The sequence below is a fragment of the Dipodomys spectabilis genome, unplaced genomic scaffold (genome assembly GCF_019054845.1).
Source record: "Dipodomys spectabilis isolate Male_0828 unplaced genomic scaffold, ASM1905484v1 ptg000136l, whole genome shotgun sequence".
Classification (NCBI taxonomy): domain Eukaryota; kingdom Metazoa; phylum Chordata; class Mammalia; order Rodentia; family Heteromyidae; genus Dipodomys; species Dipodomys spectabilis.
Genome location: NW_024870813.1, coordinates 8,823,073 through 8,849,324, shown reverse-complemented (window position 1 = coordinate 8,849,324; position 26,252 = coordinate 8,823,073). Strand labels below are relative to the sequence as shown.

Genomic DNA, 26,252 nt, shown 5'->3' with positions numbered 1-26,252 from the left:
CTGACCCTAATCTTTTATAGAAATATTCCTACACTGCCAGGAAGTTTGCAGGAACCAACCAATACCTTCTGGAGTAGAAAGTAGAGATGTTGTCTGTCCTTTGTGAACTTTGGAGATCTTAATCCCACAGTCTCTTCCGGCCTTAGGCTGGCATTATATAATTGTACATCCAATGAGGCCAGCCAAATGGCTGAGGGTCAGGAGCTATTCGCAAAGGTTACAGGAATGGGACAATTTGTATTTAGAGAAGGCTTGGCTGTCTGACCAAAGTGCCTACAGACAAATTCAATGTTAATACCAAACAGTCTTTAACCCTTGCCCAGTCCCCAGTGGTATTTTAAAAGGTATGAGGCTACATCATTTCATTTGTAGGCATGCTAAAGAGAGCAGACTGCAAAGAGCAGATAACAGGAATAAATCCTTCAGCCATTCACTTGCTAAATCTCTAAGTGTCTCTTAGATCTGAGACCCTGGACTAAACATTTAAATATATTTCTATAGTTAGTAGGGGCCGGGGAGATCAGTCAACAGGAGAACAAATAGATGTTAATAGCAAACTCATCTACAATTATGTCTTCTTCATTTTCTTGGTGGCACAATTAGTAGAGACAGAATGAGCTACCCTTTGTGAAAAACACATTGACTTTCCTGCTCTCGTGCTGGCTCTCACCCAGCTTTGGCTCCTTCCAAATGCCTGTTAGCCCCTTGACTTAGACTTACAATAATCACCTACTTTCAAATTCAAGTCCACTTTGACTGTGGACACTCCCCTGAAAGCAGGTAGCCCAAAGCCATCTCTGCCATCTCCTGACACACCCTATGGCACCATCCATGTGGCACTTCAAATATCTGGTAGGGAAATCTTTACTGGGGATATATAGCAAATGCTTAATGACTAATATACTGTCCTAGAATTTGAGGAAATAATTTTCTGCCAAAACACTTCATAAAATATAATTACAGCATTTAAGGATCATTTATATCTTTAAATACTCTATAAATCCAGAACTAAAGTCATTTATAAATCAGTTGTCTTCTTTTGGGGGCTGCTTAGGAGGAAAAAAGCAACAAGAGTTTGAAGATATCACATGAGCTTGTGCCTATAAAAGGATGGGTAGACACAAAAATGCCTTGGATGATTGGCTGGGCTCATTTGCTAGACTGAGGCATGCATGCTATTTCCACAGCATGTGGATTAAATCTATGCCTCAGAAAGTTACAAATGGCTCCTATTATGAACTTTACAAGGTGCCCTGGAATGCTCCAAGTCCTGTATTATTAAGTATGTGCATCCAAATTATGCCATACAACCTATTTTATATGTCTGTCACTTCTGCCTATGGATCCAATTAGCTCCATGATGTGATGGCAGAGCCTATGCAAAGAGTAGTCCTTGGCTTCAGGCATGAAGTATAGAAAGCAAACTGATGGTCAGGCAAAGGATGCTGGGCCCATCCTTATCCAGCATTTCATCTCAGACCATAGGAAGTCCATGGAGTGACGGGATTTCCTTCTCCTTCCTTTGATTATACAACTTTGCATGGCTCCCACAGGACCATTTCTCTGGAAAATGTCTAAGCCTAATATCCCATGTAAAATCCTAAGCTTTAGGGGGTGAAGGGATCTGTTTACTATCATTGTCTGTTTTCCTTCCATCTTCTATGGATATTTTCAAAGCATCCACCTGGAGAAAGAAACAAGTAGATAACCCTAGAAATGCTCCGTATGTTTCTTGACAGAAGAAAGCAGTGGTGGGGCTTCAAATATTCCACCGTTTTCCAGACATCTTTAAAATCCAATTATGCAATCCACATTACAAGGGAAGCTAGGTAATATTGGCTCTTGCCTATAATCTTAATCAGGAGGCTGGGATTTGAGGATTGAGGATTTGAGGATTTCTGGGCAGAAAAGACCATGAGACTCTTATCTGCAATTAACTAGCAAAACAACAACTACAATAATGTAATGGAAGTAGAGTGCCATCCCAGACCTGAAGTTCCAGCCCCATTCCCAGCACAGCCCCACCCCCAGCCCCACCCCCCCCCACATGAATATACACCTTCACACATGCGGGTAGGAAAAATAACAACTCGATCATACTGTCATGAGTAGACTAAATATAATGCTTCCTATTTCTCTCTACTCTTGGCTGCAGGATGTACCAAGAAAGAGTCAACTCAAAGGAAATCCTAGTGTACCCCACTATTGTGATGGTTTGGACCAGGGATATCACTGTCCCCGCCCCCACCAACAATGAAGATTCCTAAAGACAAGAAAGATTCCAAGCAAACTTCAGCCCATGGATACAAGGATAGTTTGGAGGTGAAGCGGCAACATCTTACACATTTTCCTTCCCTGGAAGGTGTATCCTCAGGAACGTTCCGACAACGCAGATGTACAGATGTGGGACCTGTCTTCAAAGAATACAGAAGCTTTTGTCTTTGCTAGAGCAGATTGATGTCCTGAGGAAAGCACAGGTTTGGAATCAAATCATGTGGGGATCTGCTCCATTCGCTCTTGACTAGCTATATGAGCTTTTGAAAAAGGTGCAGGATTTGCCTGAGCCCCTGTTTGTCATCCATATGAAAGAGAGAAAAACTTCTGTCTAACAGGTCATCAGGGGCTGGGAAGATGGCTCAGTGGTAGAGCGCTTGCCTTGCATGCATGAGGCCCTGGGTTCGATTCCTCAGCACTCCATAAGCAAAAAGAAAAAAGCCGGGAGTGGTGTTGTGGCTCAAGTGGTAGAGCGCTAGCCTTGAGCTGAAGAGTTGAGACAGCGCCCAGGCCCAGAGTTCGGGCCCCACGACCGGACCAAAAAAAAAAGGTACAAACCAGTCACAGTCCTTTTGAGGAGAAAGCTAACATGTGAGAGAGCCTGATGCTCAGGTGCTGAGTTCAGTCCATATCAACACTACTCCACATCTGTTTTCTGTCTACAAGGCTGAGATTTCCTCCCTCTGCAATGGTTCCAGGCTGGGCACAGTCTGAATGGGGAAGTAAATATGTTCTATGTGCAGGTGAAAGGAGAAAGATTATTTCATCCCTGATGACAACCTTCTAGAAAGAACTTCACGTCTGGGAGGTGCCAAAGCCCTCTGTGGTTCTCAATCTTTTGTGTTGTTATTTATCTGTTGTTATTTCTTGATTCCTTCATTAGGAATCTGTTACAAAATGGCAAATGGCGATCTTAGGAGGAGAATCTCTCATGTGATGAAATGTACTGCCTAGGAAAAATCCACTTAAGGTGAAGTTGCTGGAAAAAGAGAAAAACAACTGCAAGTGTTACTTTGCTCAAGTACATGTGCTGAGGTTCATCTCGTGATGTCCACAGAAGAAATGCCACAGGGAAGAACCCTTTTCCATACTTGAGACCTGCTCAGAGCCCTAAACCAGATTTTTCTTTATTGTTTAGTAAGCTCTTTTAATGAAATGTACTACTCTTATTATAGAGGACTCAAAATAAGATCTAAATCACAAACCAATAAAAGAAAATTATTGGGCTGGGTATCTAAAGTTACTACCTAGAGGCTACTCTAGTGTGGTATTTATAAATCTCTAGAACAGTTAAGTATAATTGTCTTTCTGGTTTTTGGGATGAAAGCCAACTTTCAGTTTTAGTTACAATGAAAGGAAAAGATTTTAGCACTGAGCTCTGTCCTTTTGGTGGGTATAAAGAGAAATGGCTTCTCCTCCCCTGCCCCCACTGCCATCTCAGAATTGAGAGGGAATGTGGTGGTAATGAAATGCTATATGGGAGCAGAAGGTTTCGGGAAAGGAGGATGTATGGGAGGTGATGTGTTTAGGTTTGTCTGCAGGGAAGAGGGATCATCAGAGAATGCAGGATGCTGGGCCTGGAGAAGTGGAAAGGGGAGGGAAGTGGGAAGGGCAGGTGTTGAAGAGTGGCATGGGAGTTGGGGATGGGGTGGTCTGTCACTGTAATGGAAAAGCCAGATGTACAGCTGCTCACCCAGTGCAGGCCATTCTGCATCTTCAGACACAAAGACAAAGCACCATTCAGGAAGGATGTGAACACTTCCACTAAAAGACCCATGACCCCAATCCTGCCAAACACCAGAGCTCTCCCGCTGGAGCAACAATGTAGATCGTATAAAATGCAGACCCTGATGTAATAAAAAAATAAAATCAAGACATACCCGAGACCCTCAGTTATAAAGGACCACAGGACTCATCTCATCCTGGCTCCCTCCCATCAGGAAGAGTCTGGCAGTAACTTTCCTTTGGCAAATGGATAGGACACTCGGTATGTTTTGAGGCAGTCCGTTCTGTTTGGGAAATGTCTTCCTTATGTTGGACGACGATCTGGTTCTCTTTCACCATTAGCCATTGGTCCTGGTTTTTGTCCAATACAGTAAGTGACAAACACTGCTATTCTTAACCACTTGAGGTAAGTGACATGAGCAGGGACTGTCTCATTGTTTCCTCTGAAACATTCTTCAGTTTGTCAAGTTTTTCCCTTTAAATCTTCATAGCTTTTGACATATGCCTCATACTGACCACAATGAAACGATCCCTTCTCAAAACAAATTACACACTTTTCATTAACAAGAGATAGCCAGCCTGTATTCAGTAATCACATGAGAACCCTACTGTTTGTTATCTACTCATGTAGAGATCCTAATCCATATGGTCTCACCCAAAGCTGAAACCGAAGTTACATTTACTTCTCTGAAACCATAAAAGATATCTCAGACTTTAGGCTAGAGAAGGCGGACCCTATGTGCCCAATTAACGCTCTATCTCCAAGGGCTGCTGCCATCCTTCTAAAGAAAAATGTCATACCTTGCCAGAGGCTTTTAACCTATGCTGAAATACAGACAAAGGAAAGCACCTGTTTATGTCTAGGCCTTCATTTTGTGTAACTACAGCTTCAGGTAACAAAGGGCTATGCTGTGTGTGAGCCTGCGTGCATAGAAGACTATCTTTTGTTTTAAGTTGGTGGCTATAAAGAGGCACAGAATATAGAAAACTCAATGTGGAGGAGGCAAGGAAACCCAGGCAGAACACAGGTGCCCTGGGTTTGGTATCTCTGCTCCTCCCTGGGATGATGGCAATCAGGCTTCAGCTTCTACCAACCCTCTGCGTCCCAATTCCCAGTCAGTCCTCAGACTCTGATCTTGCACTGTCTGTCCTTTCTCCTCAGATGCTCTCTGTCCATTTGATACTGCATGACAACGGCCCAAATTACTGGTGGGATCTTGAGACTGGACCTGAGACTGGGATCTTGATCACTGGACTTGAGACTCCATTTTTACCCATCTGTTTTAGGACCCACTTGCATTGTCCTGTAATCTCTGAGCCACCCCTAAGCAACCTCACCCAGACTGCCTTCTCCCAAAGCCTGTCTGTCCATTCTACATAGCTCTTCTTACAGGTGGGTGGGTCTCCTCACTGGGAGGAAGTTTATGTTCTGTCCTTCTGTCCGTGTGGTCTGTTTTACCTCTGCAGTGTCCTCCTGCTACAACCTCTCATTCTCTTTTTAGTTCAAAGTTTTCTTCTCTTCCTTTTAGAAAAGGGCAGCTCCTAATCAACATCTCTGCATCCCATTTTGTTTTGTTTTTGACTATTCAACCCAATGTTCTGGCTGCCAGGTCAATCTCCCCAAAGCACAGGTCCAGTGCTATCACTCTTGTGCCCAGAAGCTATCTGTGGCTCCCCAGGGAGGCTGAATTACCCATAACTCCTTAACTTGTAAACTCATACAATTATTTATAGTTTACTTATTCAGAAAAGAAAAAAAAAGATTTCTTAATGCCTGACCCCCCTTTTAGCTTCATCTCTTCCTGCTGTCACATATTTCTTGTATTGCAAACCAAAATGTACTTTTTCCTTTCCCTCTAATACATCTCCACGTACCTCCACCTCCTCGTTTCTATTCTCTCTGGCTCAAGCCAGCACTCTGCCTCCACCTGTGACAACTCCATGAATATTTTTCAAAGTATCACTCTCAAACTCATATCCTCTTCTTTCTATGCCCAATGTGAGCTCCTATCAATTGCAATCCTCTCACAACAGTAAAGTGATATTGTAGACCAGTTATACGATGATATAAGAGGTTTGCAGTGCTGCGAATGTGTTTTATGTTCCATGTCTAGGTAGCAATGCCTACCATGCACAATCTAGGCACACAACAAGTGCTTGTTGAGTGTTTGTGAAGTTGGGCTGACACCTTCGGGCTAGAAAACATGAGTCAGATAAATGCAAAGCATAGAACAGGAAAGGGAACAAAGGAATGCTGACATCGACATTCATATTTAACCCAAACAGTGAAATATGAACATGAAATACCCCATGTTAGAGAAATCAGGCTTCCTTTGTGGGAGCAAACACTGCTGGCTTTAAGATGATGGACATCAAGGTAAGTTTTGGATCTCAACTCTGTTACCTATCAAAGACTGTGGACAGGAAGCTCTGCCTGCTGGGCAGCTAGCATCCTACAGATATCACCCTGAAACATGTGGCAAATACTGTTGGACAGAAAGTAACTCTGTCCTCCATCCCTTTTTTTCTGTACTTAAGTCATTTCAAGTCTTAGGAATGCTGATGAGAATCCAAAAATTGTGCAAGGAAGAGGCTGGATCATTAAATCAAGCTTACAGAATTGTCCTGAGGAAGCAACACCACAGATTAGTGGTTCAAATCCCCAGAACACAAGGCAAGGAAAGCAGAGTTAGATCATGCCTTGACTGTTCTAAACCTTAGTTTCCTCATCTGGACATTTAGAAACAGTAACCTCCTTACCTCTCACATCTCTCAGGACCACCTAGAGAAACCTCCTCATCCTTGGCTGTGTGTGAGAGTCATCTATAAAACTTGATGTCAGGTATAACTCATACTCCCCAAATCACAATCAATCAGATATAAACGAGAAATCAACGGTTTTTTTAGAATCTCAAGTGAGTACCACTTGTAGCCGGGAATTAAGCAGTGATTGAAGAAATGCATGTCCCTTCCCTTTGCTTCCCTTCCCTTTTCTCAATGCTGAAGACTTGAACTCAAAGACTCAGGCTTTCTAGAAAGCACTCTACCACTTGAGTCACACCCCCAATCAGATGAAGGTCTCAGGCCAACTTTTCCCTATCTGGTCTCGAACCTCCTATCTCCTCATCCTGAATAGCTGGGAGGACACGTATGGACTTCCATGCCAGTTTGATTCTGACAGTCTTGCTAACTTTTGCTTGGGTTATCAACCTCCATTCTAGCTCCTGAACCACTGCAATACTTTTCTACTTGGTCCGTGCCTCTGTCTCTTCCCATCTTTAGCCATGCTCTTTTTTGCCTATTATCATTGTTTTCAAAGATAATACATACATCTTAAATGGCTCTCCTAAATCCAAATTGCAGGGCATCAAATCTATGCTCTAGGCTTCACCTATCCAGTATTATAGCCACTAGCCACATGCAACAATTTAAATTTATAAATACATTGCAATTGAAGAAATATTACATATTGAATTCCTTAGTCCCATACTTTCAACCCACCCATAGCTGTCCTCTTCATAGAAGCCTTCTGAAGGCCTCAGAAGATAAAAGGAAAACCTCTATATTCCTCTATGCAAACCTGGCTCCTATCTCCTTGCATCGTCATGGTGGATGAGGCTGTCTCCTCTTCAGCACTATGGCGAGACTGAATTAGGGGATCCTTAGCCTTTGTGGTAACAATGCATGTGGAGACACCCCTTTCTACTTATTTCGTTCCCTTATGAGTTACCCCTCACCGGAAGATGCAGGAATAAGCTCTAAGATGCTCATTTTACATCTTGCTATTTAAAAGGAGAGGAAGAATGAAAAACTCCATCCCATGCTGTCTTTATTCAAGTACTGACCCCTGAGGCTCTCCAACAATGGAACTTCCCTCTGCTAACCCTCCCCTTTCTAAGATCAGACACACTTCTTGTCTTTTAGAACCACAGGGAAACAGTCTGGCAAGAGCCACCGTTGTACCAGCTGATTTAAATTGAAATGTTTTCCCCAGATAAATGCGTGCTAAATAATACACCAGCTCTCCAGCCAAAGGGAAGTGACAGGCACTCTGTAAATAAAGGCACTTAGTTGCTGGTAAAGAGCTGTAAAGTGGATCTGAGCTGATGTTTGCTGACCAGCAAGAAGCAGCTTCACCTGCTTTATATAATTGTCACTGCAGTTTTTCCTGCTGTATATTAAAACTGCATCTCATAGACCCAAATGTCACATCGGATGTACCATCCAGCATGGGGTGCACCACCTTCTCCTGTAATTGTTTTTGACAACCAACCATCACATCTCCCATCCTTGCAGAAATCATCTGGCCCAGAATCCCTCGGCTGGGTTACTTCTGACACCATGTGGGCTAGAAAAGTGACACGAGAAGGAGATGTGCACAGTGAAGACGGAAGTGAAGAGAAAAGGGGTGGGACCTAGTCCCAGGCAGTGGCTGACCACTAATCTCAATGGAGGCTCTGCTGGCTCAGGGTAAAGACTTTTTCTTTCTTTCATGTTCAACTGCACTATGTTAGAAAAACTTTCCATAAGGCTATATGAATATTCTGGCCCAAGGGCACACCATTTATCCTTAGTCCTTATTTCTATACTGCTGGGTTCTAAAGAAATGAGAGCATACCTCTTCTGACAAAGTAGAAGATAAGGTTTCATAAATGACCACAGAATATATAATAAGAAAAGATGCAGTAGTAGGAGCAAGGAAGAGTTATCGCTTGGAGAAGAGGTGCATTTGTTTCCTAAAATGAAAGTAACACAAAGTCTGTTTCTCCTTTTCTTCCTTCTGGTAATACTGAGGTTTGAACTTGGGGCTTGAGGCACACCCTCAGGCTATGAAACCCTTTGCTCCCCTGGAGCTTAGAACTTTTCCAAGTATATAAGGCCACCATTGGACACTCCAGTTGACCAAAAGGCTCTCAGAAAAAGGGACATTCAGCTTATTCAGATATCCAGGAGGCCTGGAGAATGGCTCCTCCTGGGCACAGGTCCCCATCCTGGGCCTATTTGGGCTGTGAATGTTTCTTAGTCTATGGAGCTGCTATAACAAATAGTGGCTAATGCATGACAGAAGTTTCCTTCTCACAGTTCTGGAAGCTGAGAAGTTCAAGATCAAGTCATCAGTTTCTTTGGTGTCTGAGAGAGTCCACTTTCTGGTTCATAAGTGACATCCTGTAGTTTTGTCTTCATATGGCAGAAAGGGGTCTGGAGTTTGCTAGTCCTCTTCCATAAGGCTCTAATCCCATTCATGAGAGCTCCCTCTTGTGACTTAATCATTGTCCACCATTCTCTGTCTCTTAATCATAGTTCAATGAAGGCTTGGATTTCACCACATAGATTCAGAGCTAGGCTCCAACATTCAGACCACATGGATGTGTACACGTACACATATGAAAGAAAGAAGGCCCTTCTTCCTTTCCTCAAAGAAAAGGGAGTTCCCTTTCTCCTTCCTTCATCTCTCTTGACCAAATCTACTTTCCTTGCTAAAAATAATAAGCAAGGCTTTTTGAGAAGAGTGGAAGCATTGTTGGCATTTTGGTCACTATATTGGATTTGAGAGGCAGGATAAGGTTGAAGAGAGTGAAAAGAAATCCTTATGTCAGAGGTACATATCAATGAATTATACACTAAGATTCTCATCTATAGAAAGTCAAGAGGATTGAATGGAGAGAATCCAGGCATGCTGCAGAAAAGGGTGCTTTTCTGCCTCCCTTGCATCCTCCATTTCATCTCTACCCAAAGTTCTGCCTCCAGTCCTACCGCTTATGCCTCCCTGGGACCAGAGACAAGTCTGTCCTGGTTGCATGTTCATTGCACCAGGTTTGCTAGTATAGAGACTTGTTGTACCTTAGACGGGCACATCCAAGTCACCTAAGGATCTTGCTAGAATGCATTTCTGGCAGTTAAGTTTGGCCTGGGCCATGAGATTACACTTCTCACAATGCTTATACTACTGTGAAGGTGGTCGAAGACACGTTAAAGAGCAAGGGCTTACAAGACAAGGCCAGCATTCCTGCCTTTCTCTTTCACTTCCTGGAAGAGCATCTTTCTCCCTGGTGTTGCCTGGGCAGGCCATACAGGGAGCAACAGGCTTTGCCACTCCCATGAGCAGCCAGTCAGAGCTCAGGGTCTCTCTCCAAGCCTTGACATGGTGCTCTTCTTGCACATCTAAACAGGTAGATGCTAAGATTTTGATTTAAGGAGCAGGGAGGGTGTTGGGGAGGTCAAAATCAGGCCTCACCCCAGGTATTAATGGCAGAAGAATGGATGCTACCTGATTTCAACATGACTTCCATGTGATGTGGAAAATTGACTTTGTAATAAGCATTAGAAGGGCTGTAGAAGTCAAAGCTAAAGAGGCCGCCATTGTCTACTGATAGGTGTCAATGAAGTGGAAGGCTCTTCATACCTCACCAGAAATGGCTGTGAATCTCTGGATCTCCAGGGAAGCCCCCACTGCCTCCTCAGTCCCCAGCAGCCAAGTCACGATCCCTTGAGAGCCTGGCTTTGAACCTCCAAAGAATCAAGCCCTTTTCTCAGTGTCACCCCAATGCTCTTCTTTGAGAGGCCAGTTCTCCTCTCCGTGCCAGAACGCATGCCAGGAAAGGAGCCACTGGGAAAGAGGTGCCTGGAAACCACTGCTCCTGACTTCATTGCAGTGCTGAGGAGACTTGAGAAAGCGGTATGATGCCAAGTTGTCAAAAGATAATGGATAGCCAGGCGCCAGTGGCTCACACCTATAATCCTAGTCATTCAGGAGGCTGAGATCTGAAGATCACGGTTTGAAGCCAGCCCAGGCAGAAAAATCCATGAGACTCTTCTCTCCAATGAATTACTCAGAAAAAGCCCAAAATAGTGCTGTGGGTCAAGTGATAGAGTGCTAGACTTGAGTACAAAGAGTCTCAGGGATATTGCCCAGTCCCTGAGTTCAAGCTTCAGGACTAGCAACAACAAAAATTTTTAAAAAAAGATAATGGATGACCAAGCTGAGCTTCCAGGAAGCCCTGTATGTGAACCATTGCCCAGCCTTCAGTAAGATGCCCGTCCAGGCAACTGCAGCCTTTGTGGACCATGTTTTTTCCACTTCCTAGAATGATTGGACTCAAGCCCCCATCAAGTAGCCAATCACACCCATCCACCAGGTCACACATGACAACCACTCTATAATCCAAGGCAATCCCACACTAAGTGTCACTCAAGAGGAAATGCCTCACACCCTACCCGTCCATCTCCTTATTTCAGAGGTCATTCCTTATGGTGCTTTTGCTATGCTGTATCTCTGAGACTCTGAGATGACATCTTTTCTTATAACCACCTGCCCAGGATCCCAAAGTAAGTGACAGGGAAGATTGGAGGCAGAGAAGAAGGCAACTGGGTGTCATTTAAAGCAGTTGTACCACCTCTGGAAAAATATATGTGTTGACAAGTGCCACCTCTTGCTAAATAACTTTTAGTGTCCTCTCCAGAGATCACCAGCCCTTGGTCAGCAGAATCTTAGCTACAGCCTCAACGATGGAACAACTTAACATTGCCATCTCAGTTGGATGGATGGATATATATATATATATATGGATATAAATATATGGATATATATATATATATATATATATCCACATGGGAAGTTGTACAGCTAGCATTTTTTCCCCAATGCTCTGATACTTAGCTGGTGACCCTGGCCATAAAGCCACTGTTGAGAAAGGCCGAGGGAATGGTCATTTAAAAACTTGCTTATTGTCTGTGGAGCAACCCAGTGTGCATTTGAGGTGAAGGCATAAATCAGGGATCAGGCTGGCATCCTGGGACGGTAAGAAGAGGAGCAGATGCTGCTCTGAAAGACATCACGGCCACCACAAGTTTCACTGGCAGGCAGGCTGACGTGAGCCTCTTTGAATTACTGAGTGAAGGATATCCCTCTTGCCAGCCCCTGTCCCCCGTAGGCACAGCAGAGAAGTATTACAGGCTGTCCTTACCTTGGGAATTAGCCTGCAAGACCCCGATGCTGTCATCAAACTGCATAGATTTGATGTTGAGTGACGCCAAGATGCATTCCTTGTCCTGCAGCGAAGTATCATCAATATTATTCTGATTGGCTGACAGGATAACACACATGTCACAGAGGTTGATGTTGACAGCCCTTAAATCAGCCCGACTTAATGGCGTACCCTTTGGCATAGAGGAAAGAAAAATAAAAGGAGGGAGGAAGAGAGGGAGGGAAGGAGGGGGGAAGAGAGAGAGGAAGAAAGAGAGAGAGAGGAGGGGAGAAGGGGGAAAGAAAACAAATTAAAGACTGAGCTGGAGCTTTGGGAAATTATTTAACAAGTATCTTTTTTATGCCTTGACATTAAGCTGGCCTAACTACATTTCAGGGAATAGGGGCTGTGTGCTAATCTAAAGGGTAGTCAGTGCTGATGGCAGCATTTCAGGCCGGCTCTCAATACTCAATCAAGCTATTACTAACAAACGCAGGAGGAATAATGCCGGGGTCTACATCTTCTTCCTGCCTGGAAATCGTCTTGATTTAAGGAACTGTCCTGTGGCAACCTCTGGCTTTCAGAATGTAACGAGGGGGTGGGTTCCAAATGCCGGTTTATTTAATAGCAGGTCACTTCTGTCTCAGGCTAAAGACAGCAGTTCCAACTAGAATTTCCAGTGTAGCCAAGGAGAACTCAGGGAGCAGAGTGGGTTGGGTTGGCGCTCAGAGCTCTGCTCCATTTGGAGATGGTGGAAAGAAGTACAGCCTATCTTCACCTCACAGAAGGGAGACTGAAAGGAGAAAGAGTCCAGTCATGTGATTTTTTTTTCTTTTGCTTATTTTCAGCAAGAACTAAAAACAAGTCACACAATTATACAAGGTAGGAATGGTTAAATATACTATGAGTTGTGGACACAATGGAAGAGACTACAACAAGCAGAGACAAATCTAGCTCTTCTTAGTCTGTGATTTGGAATAATCTCTAAAATAGGAGAGCAAGTTAAAAATAAAAAGTTCCAGAACAATTGGAAAACTTTAGCTTCATTCATAATAACAAAAAAAACTCAAAATTATATATTTATAAACATATTTATAAATATATGCAAATTCAAAGGAGAAAACTCAAGGAAAAAAATACATACTAAACTAATAACAGTAATTACCTCTAGGGAGAGGAAAAAAAATGGAGGGTATGAAAGGGAAAGTTTGCTTTTTGACTTTATATACTTCTATATTGTTTAAATTTTTATAAAGAGAACATATTTGTATATTACCAGTGTAATTAAAAATAAATAAGTCAGTAAACAGATTTTTTAATCCCTATAAAAACAGAAGACAATGGAAAAATCCACACTGAGAGTTAATGACAGTGTAGGATGGTAACATAGGTATAATAGAAGGGCAAGGCCTTGGCTCAATGATGAGGCCATCCACGTCAGAGCTCCCTAGAAGCATAAGACACCACCTTGGGACTCTCTTCCAGCCCCCAGCCTCCTAGGGTCTAGCTTCCCCTTGCCTGAATTCTGACCCTAGCTGTACTCAATATGTAGGCCATACAAATCCAGGACTTGCTAAATGCTTCCTGTATCTCTGTTGTCTCCCTTTCTCTGATTTCTTGAAGAAGTGACTTTGGGAAAACAGACACTACAGAGCCTGTTAACCTTCCCTTATGACTCATGGCAGTCAAGATTTTGTTGTAAGTCTCCCCGAATATTGCTTCAAGCTGGTACCACAGATGAATGATATCTGGCGACAGGGGTGCTGAGAAGTGACGGTGACCAGGTGCTCGTGTGGCAACCCCTGGGAGAAGGAACAGGATGGCTTTTTCTATGCTTTCTTGATACAAAGTAAGTTTGGTCAGTTTCCTACATTGGATTGTCAGTGCATAAGCCTCAGCTGCCTTCATCTATATTAAAATTTTTTTCATCTTGTAGAGAATCCTGTGCAACTGTGACCATACAACCCTGTACAGTTGTAGACATATGATTTCAAGCCACAAAAAAAGAAAGCTTTCCTGTTTCCCTGAATTGAGCTATACATAAGTTACTGTTTAAATATTTTTAAAAAAATTGTCAGTTGTGGGGCTTGAACTCAGGGTCTTAGTGCTGTCCCTGAGCTCCTTTGCTCAAGGCTAGTGCTCTACCACTTTGAGCCACAGCTCCACTTCTGACTTTTGAGTAGTCAATTGGAGATAAGAGTCTCATGGGGATTTTTCTGCCTGCACTGGCTTTGAATCATGATCTACAGATCTTGGCTTCTTGAGTAGCTAGGATTACAGGCTTGAGTCACCAGCACCCAGCCTGTTTAAATAATGAATTATGAAAAGACATAGGCCAAGGCCCACTTTGCACAATCCACTGTGCTTGAGTGTGTTACATTTTAGAGGGTTTGTAAAGGTTCTGTAAATATGAGATCTTATTCATGTCCATAGAGGTAGGTGAATAAATGTATAGGGGGACACTCAGAAGGAAATACACACACACACACTCAAAATATTCTCAGAAATATCAGATGTCACATGCCCAGTCCTCTAGACACACACACACACACACACACACACACACACACACACACATACACACACACACACACACACACACAAATACACATGCACATAAACATAGAAATACAAAACATAACACATCCAACCCTCTACAGATATACCACACACACACACACACACACATCCCATCAAACCACTAACTTTTGACAAAGATAACTTTGGGCTCAGAGGTCTGAGGACTACATGGAGCAGCAAATGTATGATAATTCTGAAAGCATAAAATCAAATCTACCATTTTTCTGAAATTAGCAAACTATAAACAGTAAATGTCGATGTTCTTGTGAGACTTTCATTTGTCTTTCGATGACTATCTTAAAATACATGCTTTCACTTATACATTTTGCTTCCATCCCTGCAGCTCATAGAGATTTATCTGAGATGTTTTACTTCTTTAAATATTTATTGAGGACCTACTGGGCCAGTTACATGAGAGGCAAATGGGGGTAACTTGGTGTACTGCTTGTAGATGGATCTTTACATGTTTTTAATGCATAAAGTTACTTGGTTTATTTTTTTCATCCCTAAAGTTCTGGAAGTTCATAACAGAAATAATAGTTTTTGCTTTCACAAATGGAGGAAAACATGGCCTCTCCACAGGTAGAGAATTCCACCTTGTTCCATTTCAGAAGATATAAATTTATAAGGAAAATGTTTGAAGACAAAATATTAATTGGCAACCCACTACGTGAAGTGTTAAAAACCATAGTACTCTACATCTTTATGCAAGTATACATTGACCATGATTAGAAAAGAGTTATCTGACTACTAAATCATGTATCCCATAAACTCCCACTAAATTGTGAGATCTTGAATTCCTCTTTATAGATGGAGAATTTAATATTTGTAAAAAAAATATGACAGGCATTCACCTACATACACACATACAAAGAGCCATGAAAACATTGCTGGGCTTCTAAACAAATGCATTGGGGTGGTCCACAGAGAAGGCTAACCTTATATATAGCAGAAATAAAGAACTCTGTTACTTACATTTATTTAGCAAAAACAGAAGGTAGCTCAAATCAGGTGCTCTCTAAGCATTAATGATGTCTTATGTAAAATGCCATCAACACTGCTAAATGTAAACTCTTTGTGTAAGTCTTACAATGTAGAAACACCTTGCTTTGTGTAGGCAAGAGAGAGTTTAGATCCTGACATGGCTAATAGATGTGATACCAACTTAACTCAGCCCTGATGAGAGACTGCACTGGCCTACACATTTCCTTTTAATAAGGTCTCCTAGGGTTTGGATTTTCCTAGAAAGAGCACTGGGGAAAGGACTGCGTCCTCAGGCCCAAACCCAGATGAAGAAGAGAGATGTGATCAAAGCTTCGATGATTATATCCACCTGGGAGTTTTTTCTTTGTGAATAAAAGGGAGAGAAAAAGCATCAACAACATGATCTTGTACTTACAGGCAATATGGACACTTTAGGGAAGTTGTGAAGTGTTTCCCATTCCCGCTTGAGGTACTCAATGGAGCCCACAAACACAATGTGTTTGAGCTCATGGTAGTGGAAGTTGCTGGCCCGGAGTGGCATCACCAGGTTCCGAAGGCCAATCAGGGCTGAGCTGACATCCCCAAAGATGCAGACCACCACGTGGCCACTCAGGACGGTCATGGCTGCTTCGCTTCGAGTCTGAAATGGGGAGAAAAGGCAGGGAGGCATTGGAGAAAAGACCTCACGGCATTTATGTAAGGTCAGAAAACATCATTGGTGCAAAGAACCAAGTGAATACTGGTTGAGTGCTTGTTATGGGATAGTGTTTTGGCTTGGGTGTTGTCTGATATCCCTCAATGAGCCCAGGATTCACTATTCTATAGTGAAAAGTTGGGAGGTGGGCCTTAATGGGAGGTTCTTAGGTCATTGGAGGTGTGAGGTAGCTTAGGTGTCATGCCTTTGGTAGTTCTCTTGTGAACCCTTGAGTGTCCAAAAGGATCAGTTACCAAAAAAGGAGAAAGCCTGGTCATACTTATCCTTTGTTCTTGTTCCAAATGTGATTGTTTGCTTCCTCCGTGTGGTCCTGCCATGATAAGATACCCTCCACTCCTCTCACCAGAGACCAAATAAATGAGGAGCCCAATTTTGGATTTTGAATCTCTAAAACTAGGAGCTAGCCTTTTCTCTTTATAGCTGCCTCTGCTATCTCATTATAGTACTGCAGAGTTTCCTCATGCAGCTATCAATTTCATTATACCCAAATTTACTACATATTTGAGTGTATATGTAGATATTATATTTATACAACAAATACAAATAAACATGTATTCATCTGTCACTACCTACTTGGGCAACAGATTTAAGAAAGGTATGTCATATGTCTACATGAGCAAAAGATATTTTGCAACAATCTTCAGGAAGAAAGTGAGATGAAAGCAATTGTTCTTGTGAGTTAGAAAAGGAAGTTGTAGTTTCCATGATACTGTTGATAAACATGAGATCCCTTTCCACGCTCTTTTCTAAAATGGTTGGATGCCTTGTGGGTCTCTGCTTAAGGAATCTGAGTTTTTAGTTTTAGACTTCTTGGTGAAGTGTCATCGTATATGATATTGAAAGTGAGGAGCTTTGAGACTGTCTGGTTCACTACATTGCACGTTGTGTGACCAGTGAGCCAAACGTAGCTTCTGAATTTCGAAGTGGTTGAAATAAAACCAGAACATGTCATCATAGGCAACAATGATATAAAATTCAAACCACAATAAAGTTTTATTGGAACACATCCCAGCTCATACATGTAGGTACTTTCTATGGCTGCCTTCATGCTGTAACAGCAACGTTGACCAGTTATGACACAGAGCATAAAGCTCTCAAGATCTAAATCATGTATTTACAGGAAAGTATTGTTGCCCCCTGTCCAATGCTGTCTTGGTGTTTTCAGGGTCATCCCTAGAAGTGCTCACCATATATAAGAAAGAATCCTCCAAGAATATCACTAATAGGGTTTACAGACAAATCAGAAAGACAAACAGACTCTTCCTCCCACTCCGGGTCTGTATTCACAAAGGAGACAAATACTTCAATGAAGAAGATCTCAGTTTCTTAGAAAATACAAAAGCTTAACCACCATGGCTGTTTGGTGCATGGTACCAGTGAAGAGTACAATACAAGAAGGCTAGATGTGGTCTTTTCTCTGCCTCTTCTTCTAACTCAATGCATCCTGCAGTGTCTACGGTACTCTCTGACCACCCGCTGCATGCTTGGATGGCCCCATGTGGCTTACAATGCTTTGGGGGAGGCATATTAATGTCCAGCGCACATATCAAACCCTGCTTGGTTTAATCCCTAGCATTGACCAGTGTATTGATTGTTTAAATGCCAATATTGCAATTCACGGCAATGTCAGGGTTATTATAGTAACCTCCAAGGAGAGGAGGAAGCAAGCTTTCATTCCCTGATCGTTAGAATAAAGCAGAGGCTGTCATCATTATTGCTTTCTCTCTGTAACAATGCAAGGGAACTTGCAACATGCGCTGTAAGAAATGCTTTATAAACTGTGACCAAAGAGGACCCCTTGGGGAGCTCACATCACCTGTGACTCAGGAGGAGACCTGGAGTTAGTTACCTGGGCTTCATGAACATTGCCAGCACATGGTACCACAAACAGTCAACCAATGTGTGGTGTGCTGTGATGGGGAATCCGAATTATTTTTAATTGGCCTGGTCACGTGAGAGGCTGGCTGCCCTCCCCGAACCAGAGGGAATACAAATGGATGCTAGGGAAGCTAGAAACCTAGAATCTAGGGTTGGTTAGGTACCAGTTAACGGAGTGTCCCAGGCCCAGATACTGACCCTAGAAAATTCAATCTGGCATCAAAATACCAATTCTCAAATGTTCCATGACAGTATCAAACAAACAACTTTAAAAAAAAATCCACATGCCTCAGCCCTGGGAGAGTGATTCTGCCAAGTTTAAGACACATTTTAAAAAAATTACTCACATGTTTCTCTGGACATCCATCCTTCAAGGCCTGCCCTGAGCTGGGCCTGAATTCATGGCCTTAAGGCCCTTCTGACAACACCTCTGTATATTAAACACACACCGGTATGTCTCCCTGATGTCTGAATAGCATTCTGCACCCCACAGCCCTTGGATCTTAGGAGGTTATTCTACGGTTACATTTTCCATATTCCATGGTTACATTTTCTATATTCCATCCAATTATGATCATTTCCTCAAGATCAGGACCATCTCTTCTACATCATAATTCCAGAAGCCACGAATGTCCTGTACCCAGTGGGCCGACAGCACTTCACACAGCTGATCCTTCATGTCCTTACCGCTACTCCAGTGTTGTTACGGAATTACCTCTGTAGATCAACCTGTCCAGGCAGCCCCTCCCTGTTCTTTTCTAATCTAGGACCCTGCCTTGTTTCCCTCATGGCACCTCATTAATATCTGAAATATTCTTGCGCACTCATTTGCCTATCTAAAAGTGTTCTCTATGTTCCTGTAGACTGCACGCTGTAGGTATTCTTCTTCTGGAACAAGAGCAGTGCCTAACACCTAGTAGGCTTGCAATGAATGTTTTTCTAAAATGATATCGTTTTCAGAAAAACATTCCCTGCCGTCTTTCTTTCCAGGAAAGGATGTTGACTGAATGCCACTGCTCAGGAAAGTCTAGGCAAATCATTGAAACCGTGGGTCCCAGATGGAGCACCCAGCCTATGATTTGCCACACGTGGGAAAGGGTACAAATTCAGACTAGTAAGGTCAATGTGTGATCAGAACCACAAGAAAGAAATGTACCCAAAAAAAAAAAATCAGTGTTTAGAACATTTTCACTCCTGGTAAGTGACACAAGGACAGTCTGCTGAGAATTCTTACTTCCTGGACTTCTGTCTGTAGCTTTCCCACCTCAGAGACAGCCTCCAGCAGGATACTTTACTGGTTTGAAATGCTCCTTGATAACTGAGAAAACACACACTCAATAGAACACAGGAGAAACAAATCTAGCGGATTAGCGTACAAAGCCATTCTGAGGACGTGGAAAGTCCTTATTAGGGAAGAGTGGCCAGGACCTCAGGAATGATAGGATTTCCCTAGCTGACAAAGGAGAAAGGCCTCGGCCATCTGCGGATTAGAGGCAGAAGGGAGAAAGAACCCTTCCATCAGATCTTCCCAATTATTAATCCATTTTTTTGTGGATGAGCAAGACAATAAACTCTAGGAAAGCCAATGTAAGCATTAAAACCTAAAGCTGTTAATAGGCCAAATACCCTAGAGTAGATCGGATTGTTATCTCTGCTGACATTTCTGTGACAGAACAGAAGCACACTGCAATGAAGGTGCTCATGCACCACCCATGAGCTTGGGATCTGAGCATCCTCCTCCCCATGGTGGTTCTACAGTGTCATCAGCAAACACACTTGTCTGCCTTCAACATGTGCTAGGGAGGACCACAGATGCATGAGGTTATTATCTATAAGGTTTCAGAGACATGCTTGTAATTAAGCAACAGTGCAGGTAGCATTGAAGGATAACAGTGAAGGATAATAGTGCCAATATTATTATTAAAAACAGGAAAAGGAACAGGTAATTCCATGGAGCCATATGTTGGGTTTAAATTTCTCTAATCACCCTGTTAGTGAGGGCTATTCTCACCTCATCTTCTTACCCATGAGTGAGCTGAAGTAATAATAATAATATTATTAATATTAACCCGTATATATACTACCAAGAGAGGAGATGTGCCCAAAGCCATGTGGCCACCGGATGGCGTAGGCTGGCTCTGCTCTTAGGATGACATGGAGTAGAATGACACACATCCTGCTTCTCATGATGGATGCCTTACTGCAGGATGATTGCAATGAGCTGACAAATATTCAGAGACAGAAAATTCTGCTCTTGGCTCATGTCCTGACCAAGCTTCTAGCTGCTTAAATCTCTGTGCAGAACTTCAATCCACGACGTACTGGAGGAGTCTCACTCCAGGTAGACGTCATGGTGGGTGGAAGTGGAGGGCATCAGTCACTCACCAGAATGACTTTCTCGATCTCCTTGGGCGCACACCAGTGAAACATCCCAGTAGAGTCATACTTCTTCACGTTAGAGTCCATGTTGTCAATCTGATCATTGCCAGGAATTAACAAGGGGTCGTGCCTGGGGAGAAAAGGACAGGCAACGCTAAATGGAAAACCGCGATAAATTATATATGGAAAGTGCCCCTTGAGCTATAACTCAGAGGAGATGAAAGATGCAGAGAAAGTGGCTGCTACTAGTGTCCATCTCTTGCTTGTAGAATCCACCCCATCAAAGAAAACTGTCCTAAACCACTACCACCCACCTAGAAATACACTTGCTAGATCTTTTTCCAGTAACATTTGTGTCTTGCTCTTGCCTCTTTTATCATAAATAGGCCTTATGTCATTTTGTGGCCTCAATTTCCCCTTATAAGACCATCACATTCCTCATTCTCCAGTTTTAGCAGATATCCAATTTCCTCAGTGTGTGTGTGTGTGTGTGTGTGTGTGTGCGTGCGTGTGTGCGTGCGCATGCACACACGCGCGCGCACACATACACACAAAGGGTTACTATTAGCATCGGCAATGAAGAGGAAGGAATAGGAATAGAGGCTCATGCTGGCTGACTAGCATCAGGATGGAAAGCCAATTACTCGCTCTTTCTGACTACAACTTCTGACGTGATGCTCTTCGCAGTAAAAGCTTTAACAGGCTGCACTTTAAATATTTTAGCAATTTGCCCAATCAGATTTTGCTCTCTCTGGCTGAAGCCCTTTAAAGATTCAGCAGCATGTCACTTCAGAACAGATTGACTACCAAATGCCCACATCTGGAATACATGATTTCAATACTAAACAACACCCTTGCTCCTCGCCTTGACAACTGTATTTGCACTAAGCATCCGATGATGCCCCCCTCCTTCACTTCCCAATGCAGCATCCTGTGGATGAGAGCCTCAAGCTCAGATGCATCTTAATAAACCTGTCTTGAATCAGGGCTCTATGCACCATCCTCTTGCCTTGTCTGTAGGTAGCCAAAGAAGATGGCTCATAGATGCCTCCCCTCCGGTGGGGCTGGCAGAACCTCCTGGATTATGTTAGGAATGATAATAAAATCAGAAAGAATTAACCATTCCACAGCATTAAAAAAAAAAATGTCAGCCAGGCACCAGTGGCTCACGCCTATAATCCTATCAGGAGGCTAAGATCTGAGGATTGCAGTTCAAAGTCAGCCAGGGCAGGAAAGTCCACGAGACTCTTATTTCCAATAAACTACTCAGAAAAAGCCAGAAGTAATGCCGTGGCTCAAGTGGTAGAGTGCTAGGCCTTGTGTACAAAGAGGCTCAGGGACAGCATCCAAGTTCCAGGACCAGCAAAATAAAAGGCCTCTGCATCACCAACCATAATTCTATTTCTGATACAAGTACACATCCAAGTTTGGAGGGAAGCCATTATTGGTTTCTATAAGGCTAACTACATAAAACTAAGACATGTTCCCAGGCAGACCTAACTGAATCATTCTCACACTGAAGTTAACCTGCCCAAATAATATTGCTAAGTCAAATTTTTTTTTTGGGGGGTCCAGTCGTGGGGCCTGAAATCTGGGCCTGGGTGCTATCCCTCAGCTCTTCAGCTCAAGGCTAGCGCTCTACCACTTGAGCCACAGCACCACTTCTGGCTTTTTTCTTTTTGCTTATATGGTGCTGAGGAATCGAACCCAGGGCCTCATGCACGCAAGGCAAGTGCTCTACCACTGAGCCACCTTCCTAGCCCGCTAAGTCAAAAAATTTTTTAAAAAGAAATAGATCTACATTATTCAGAAGTGTATGATAAGGTGATTCTGTCCTTCAAACAGTCTTATTTCCAACATCAACGGATACTTTTTATTTGTGTTTTAATATTTCTCCCTTAGAAATATATCCAGAATGTATAGAGTGAGACAATAATATAACAATGTCTTTAATTTGGTTCAAAGACAACTGGCCAGCTAGTCTGCCTTATCCCAACATAAGACAGGAAAACTTGGTATTCATTTTTCCTGAGAATTTGCTTTTAGACCAGGAGATGACAAATACCATGTGAGAAAATCCTGCAGAGTTAGCTTCAATGGCCATGCTGGATGACGTTAGCAACTGACATATCTGGTCTAAAAAGTAGAAGAAGAAACCAACTCAAAGCAGTACCTCCATGGCCAAACTTCTAGGAGATATGAGGTATTGGAAATCACCAAGTCACCTCTCAAATACTAAGAGATGAGTCAAGAAATCTAAAATAAAAGGTCAGAGAACTGGTTGCAGTGCAGGGCAAGAGCAAATTTTTGGGGTTTTCCTTTAGTTCTTGAAAATGTTTCAATAAGTCCATAGATAAGCAGTGACTGCCATAGGCATGCAGATAGAAGCTGCTTCAGAGAAAAGGTTTGATAAAACTGCATCAAGTGAATATTCCCCAGCCCTTGATGGCCTCCCAAAATGGTCTAATAAACTTGTTCTGAAAATGAAGAGCCAAGTTCAAATCCTCTTGCAGTTGTTTCTTGGTTAAAACTGGATCTCAGAAAAGACGATGATCCACCTCCAGTGCATTCAGGGCTTAAAAGACTAAGTCCACATAATATCAGCAAGGAAGAAAACATTGCAATAAGCTAACAAGAGCTCATTATATAAAATTTATGCCTGGAAGAGAGAAGATGTGTTTTGGCTTGGTTCTTCCAATGAAGGAGTATTCCTTGGAAATGGTGACCTTTAACCTTCATCTTAGAAAACTACAGAAGTATGTCTGATCATCAGTCTCCTTCACTAATAATACGAAGAAAATGAATGTGAAGTTTCACTAATTGGGGTAGGGGTCCAGATAAAGCTGAGCAATTTGACACTAGTTTTATAAACCATGACTTGTACTGGAACACCCAGAGGTAGGCATTCTATTCTATACTCTCTTTCCTCTCCACAAACCTCTTGGGCTGGCCTGGATAATTTTTGTACACATCATCCAGATTTTTCTCCCAAAGGATTTACTCTGAGAAACATCAGAAATCTCCCTGAACACACATCTTTCCTTTTTATACCATCCAGAGGACCTGGAATTCTAACTTTGGTTTCTTTAATCAGCAAAGTGATCAAATAAACAGGAATCTCCTATTCTGAGCCAAGAAAGGAAGATACAGTCATGATTAAGATAGAATGTCTTGTGAAGGGTAGGTTTCACAATGCAGCAGGAGGCAGAAAATGCAGAACATCATGGTATGTGTTAGGGCAAAGTAACCTAGGTAACATAGATAGGAGGGAGGGCACCAGAAACGAAGCTGTGCACTGTCTGTGTTTTCACTGGCAGCAAGGTGGGCTTCCTAAACAAATGAGCGTTTGACCTGAGCCAGACATAAGATGGGAAGGACCCATCTTAGGACCCATCTCATTCCAAGAAGTAAGGCCCAAATTAAAAAGGCCAAAAACAAAATAGGGCTCAAGCCATGGTGTTGCCTAGCCAAAGGTCCAGGAGTGCCAGAGCTCTTCAGCTCTGTGGACTGTTCCAGTATGACCAACAATGAATCAAATTTACATAAAACCGAGGTCATGCTTTTAAACAATACAGTAGCACATTATAAAAATAGAGAAGTGCATTATAAAAAATGAGATGTCTTTCAGAAACAAAATGTGTTGTTTCCCCAGGCAGTGGGTTTGAGATATTCTAGAATACCTGGGGATATAAGAAGGATTTAACTGCAAATGTTGGGTGAGCCTAGACGACACTTTGAAGCAGTGAGCTCTCCTTGGGAGCAAAGTAGTTGGAGGGAGCTTTTAACAACTGGACCACTTTTAGGCAGAAAAAGTCCAAAGGGAGCAGGTGAAGAAATGTCAGGAGGGCAAAGATGGGAGGTAAGAAGCATTGACTGATTGATCTATTGTTTTATTAAAGACCAGTATTGTTCCAAAGTCATTGTATTCTTGTGTATGGGAGGGTGCTTAGAAGGTAAGTAATTCCAGGAAAAGAAGTATTAGTGATTACTTCGGGCAGGAGAAGATACATTTCTTTACCAATTCTGATCCTATAGTAATTTTGAGTGCTTATCTTGGTTTTGGCTGTTGACAGATCCTTGTCCTACATGGAAAGTGAAGAGGCAGGTGGCCCTCTGCTCTTCTGCTTCTAAATCAATGATTCTGGAGTTTGTATCATTAGAAGAAAGTCCAATGGTGTGCTATTGTGCATACCAACCAATATTGCTGCGCTGTGGGGAGACCCAGAGGAATCAGGCAGGTTGCTATACATTGGAAGGAATACAAGAAAGTACTCTGGGATCTGGGAAGGTGGCTCAGTGGTAGAGCGCTTGCCTTGCATGCATGAGGCCCTGGGTTCGATTCCTCAGCACCACATAAGCAAAAAGAAAAAAGCCAGAAGTGGCGCAGTGGCTCAAGTGGTAGAGCGCTAGCCTTGAGCTGAAGAGTTGAGGGACAGTGCCCAGGCCCAGAGTTCAGGCCCCACGACTGGACCAAAAAAAAAAAAAAGAAAGTACTCTGAACAAGGCACTAACCAACATAGTTTGCAGGACGATGAAGAGAACCACTTGCAAAGGCTCAAAGTAACTCTTTAAGCAGCTACCTGGATCTGATGGCCAGGACAAAGACAGATCTAGTCAGGAGTAAAGAGGTAGTGGCACATACTTTAATCTAAGATACTCTAGAGGTAGAGGTAGGAAGATCATGAGTTCCAGACTGGGCAAAGTTAGAGACATTCAATCTCAAAAACAAGGTAAGTAAAAAAGGGTTGTAAGTATAGCTCAAGTGGTAGATCATTTTTAATGTGCGTGAGTTCCTGGGTTTAATCCCCAGTATGAGAGAAGAGAGAAGGGAGAGGGAAAAGGGAAGTAGAGGAGGAAGAGGAGGAGGAGGAGGAGGAAGAGGAAAGAGAGGAGAAGGAAGAGGAGGAGGAAGAGGAGGAGGGAGATGAAGAAGAGGAGAAAGAGGAAGAGGAGGAGAAAGAAGAAGAGGAGAAAGAGAAAGAGTGGGAGGAAAAGAGAGAAGAGAAGGAGGGAATGAGAGGGGGAGGATAACTTACAAGTCAAGGAGAGAATCTAGAGCAGACCCTTCCTCATAGCCCCAGGAGTAATTAACCCTGCTGAGTCCTTGATCTTGGACATTTACCCTCCAAAACTGAGAAAGGACATCCCTACTGTTTAAGAACCAAGTCTGTGACATCTGTTTTGCACAACAGGACTAGGAGATTAATGCAATAGTCCACCCTGAATAAAAGCAGGCATGTCCTGCCTGACAGTCCTCAACTGACTGCCCTGCTTTTCCTTGAGCCTCGTCTTTTTCCTGTTCATGGAAAGGAGGATGGTGCTCTGCAATCATTTTAGTGATGCATGGACATGTATCAAAACACACAACATCTTCTTCAGAGAGTGGGCCAACGTCCCTGCCTTCCCCAATGCTGTCCTCATCCCTCACCATACAAACCTAAAGTGACAATGTAGCATAAGGTTAAAGGCTCCAGAGCCAAAATGCCTATCTTCAACGTTGGGCCTCCCTATTGCTCCCTGCATAGAATGGGAATGTTAATACCATCATTAGTCAGTGGGCTCAAGAGCTGCACCAAGATTACCCAAAGACCTGTCCCATAGGTAATGTGGACCCTGTGAGAGCATCTTTAAGAAACGTAGATTATTATTGTTTCGGATTTAGTCTTATAATTATTATATTATAATTGAACTTGTCATTGGCATCATTATTATTGGTATTAACCTTTTCCATTCTTGGCTTGGGATCTATTCAT

The 26,252-nt window shown here is 42.8% G+C and overlaps 1 protein-coding gene across 5 annotated transcripts in view; it reads right to left on the bottom strand.

Moving 5' to 3' along the window:
• The window catches only part of Kcnma1 (potassium calcium-activated channel subfamily M alpha 1), a 699,649-nt gene that overhangs the window by 48,842 nt on the left and 624,555 nt on the right, over positions 1 to 26,252 (bottom strand). For all 5 annotated transcript variants that reach the window (XM_042690241.1, XM_042690238.1, XM_042690240.1 and 2 more), the window contains 3 exons: positions 20,506 to 20,629; positions 15,943 to 16,167; positions 11,964 to 12,156 (listed from right to left, as the gene is read on the bottom strand). In XM_042690241.1, coding sequence (XP_042546175.1) covers positions 11,964 to 12,156; positions 15,943 to 16,167; positions 20,506 to 20,629 — 542 coding nt within the window. The remainder of the gene's footprint in view (positions 1 to 11,963; positions 12,157 to 15,942; positions 16,168 to 20,505; positions 20,630 to 26,252) is intronic.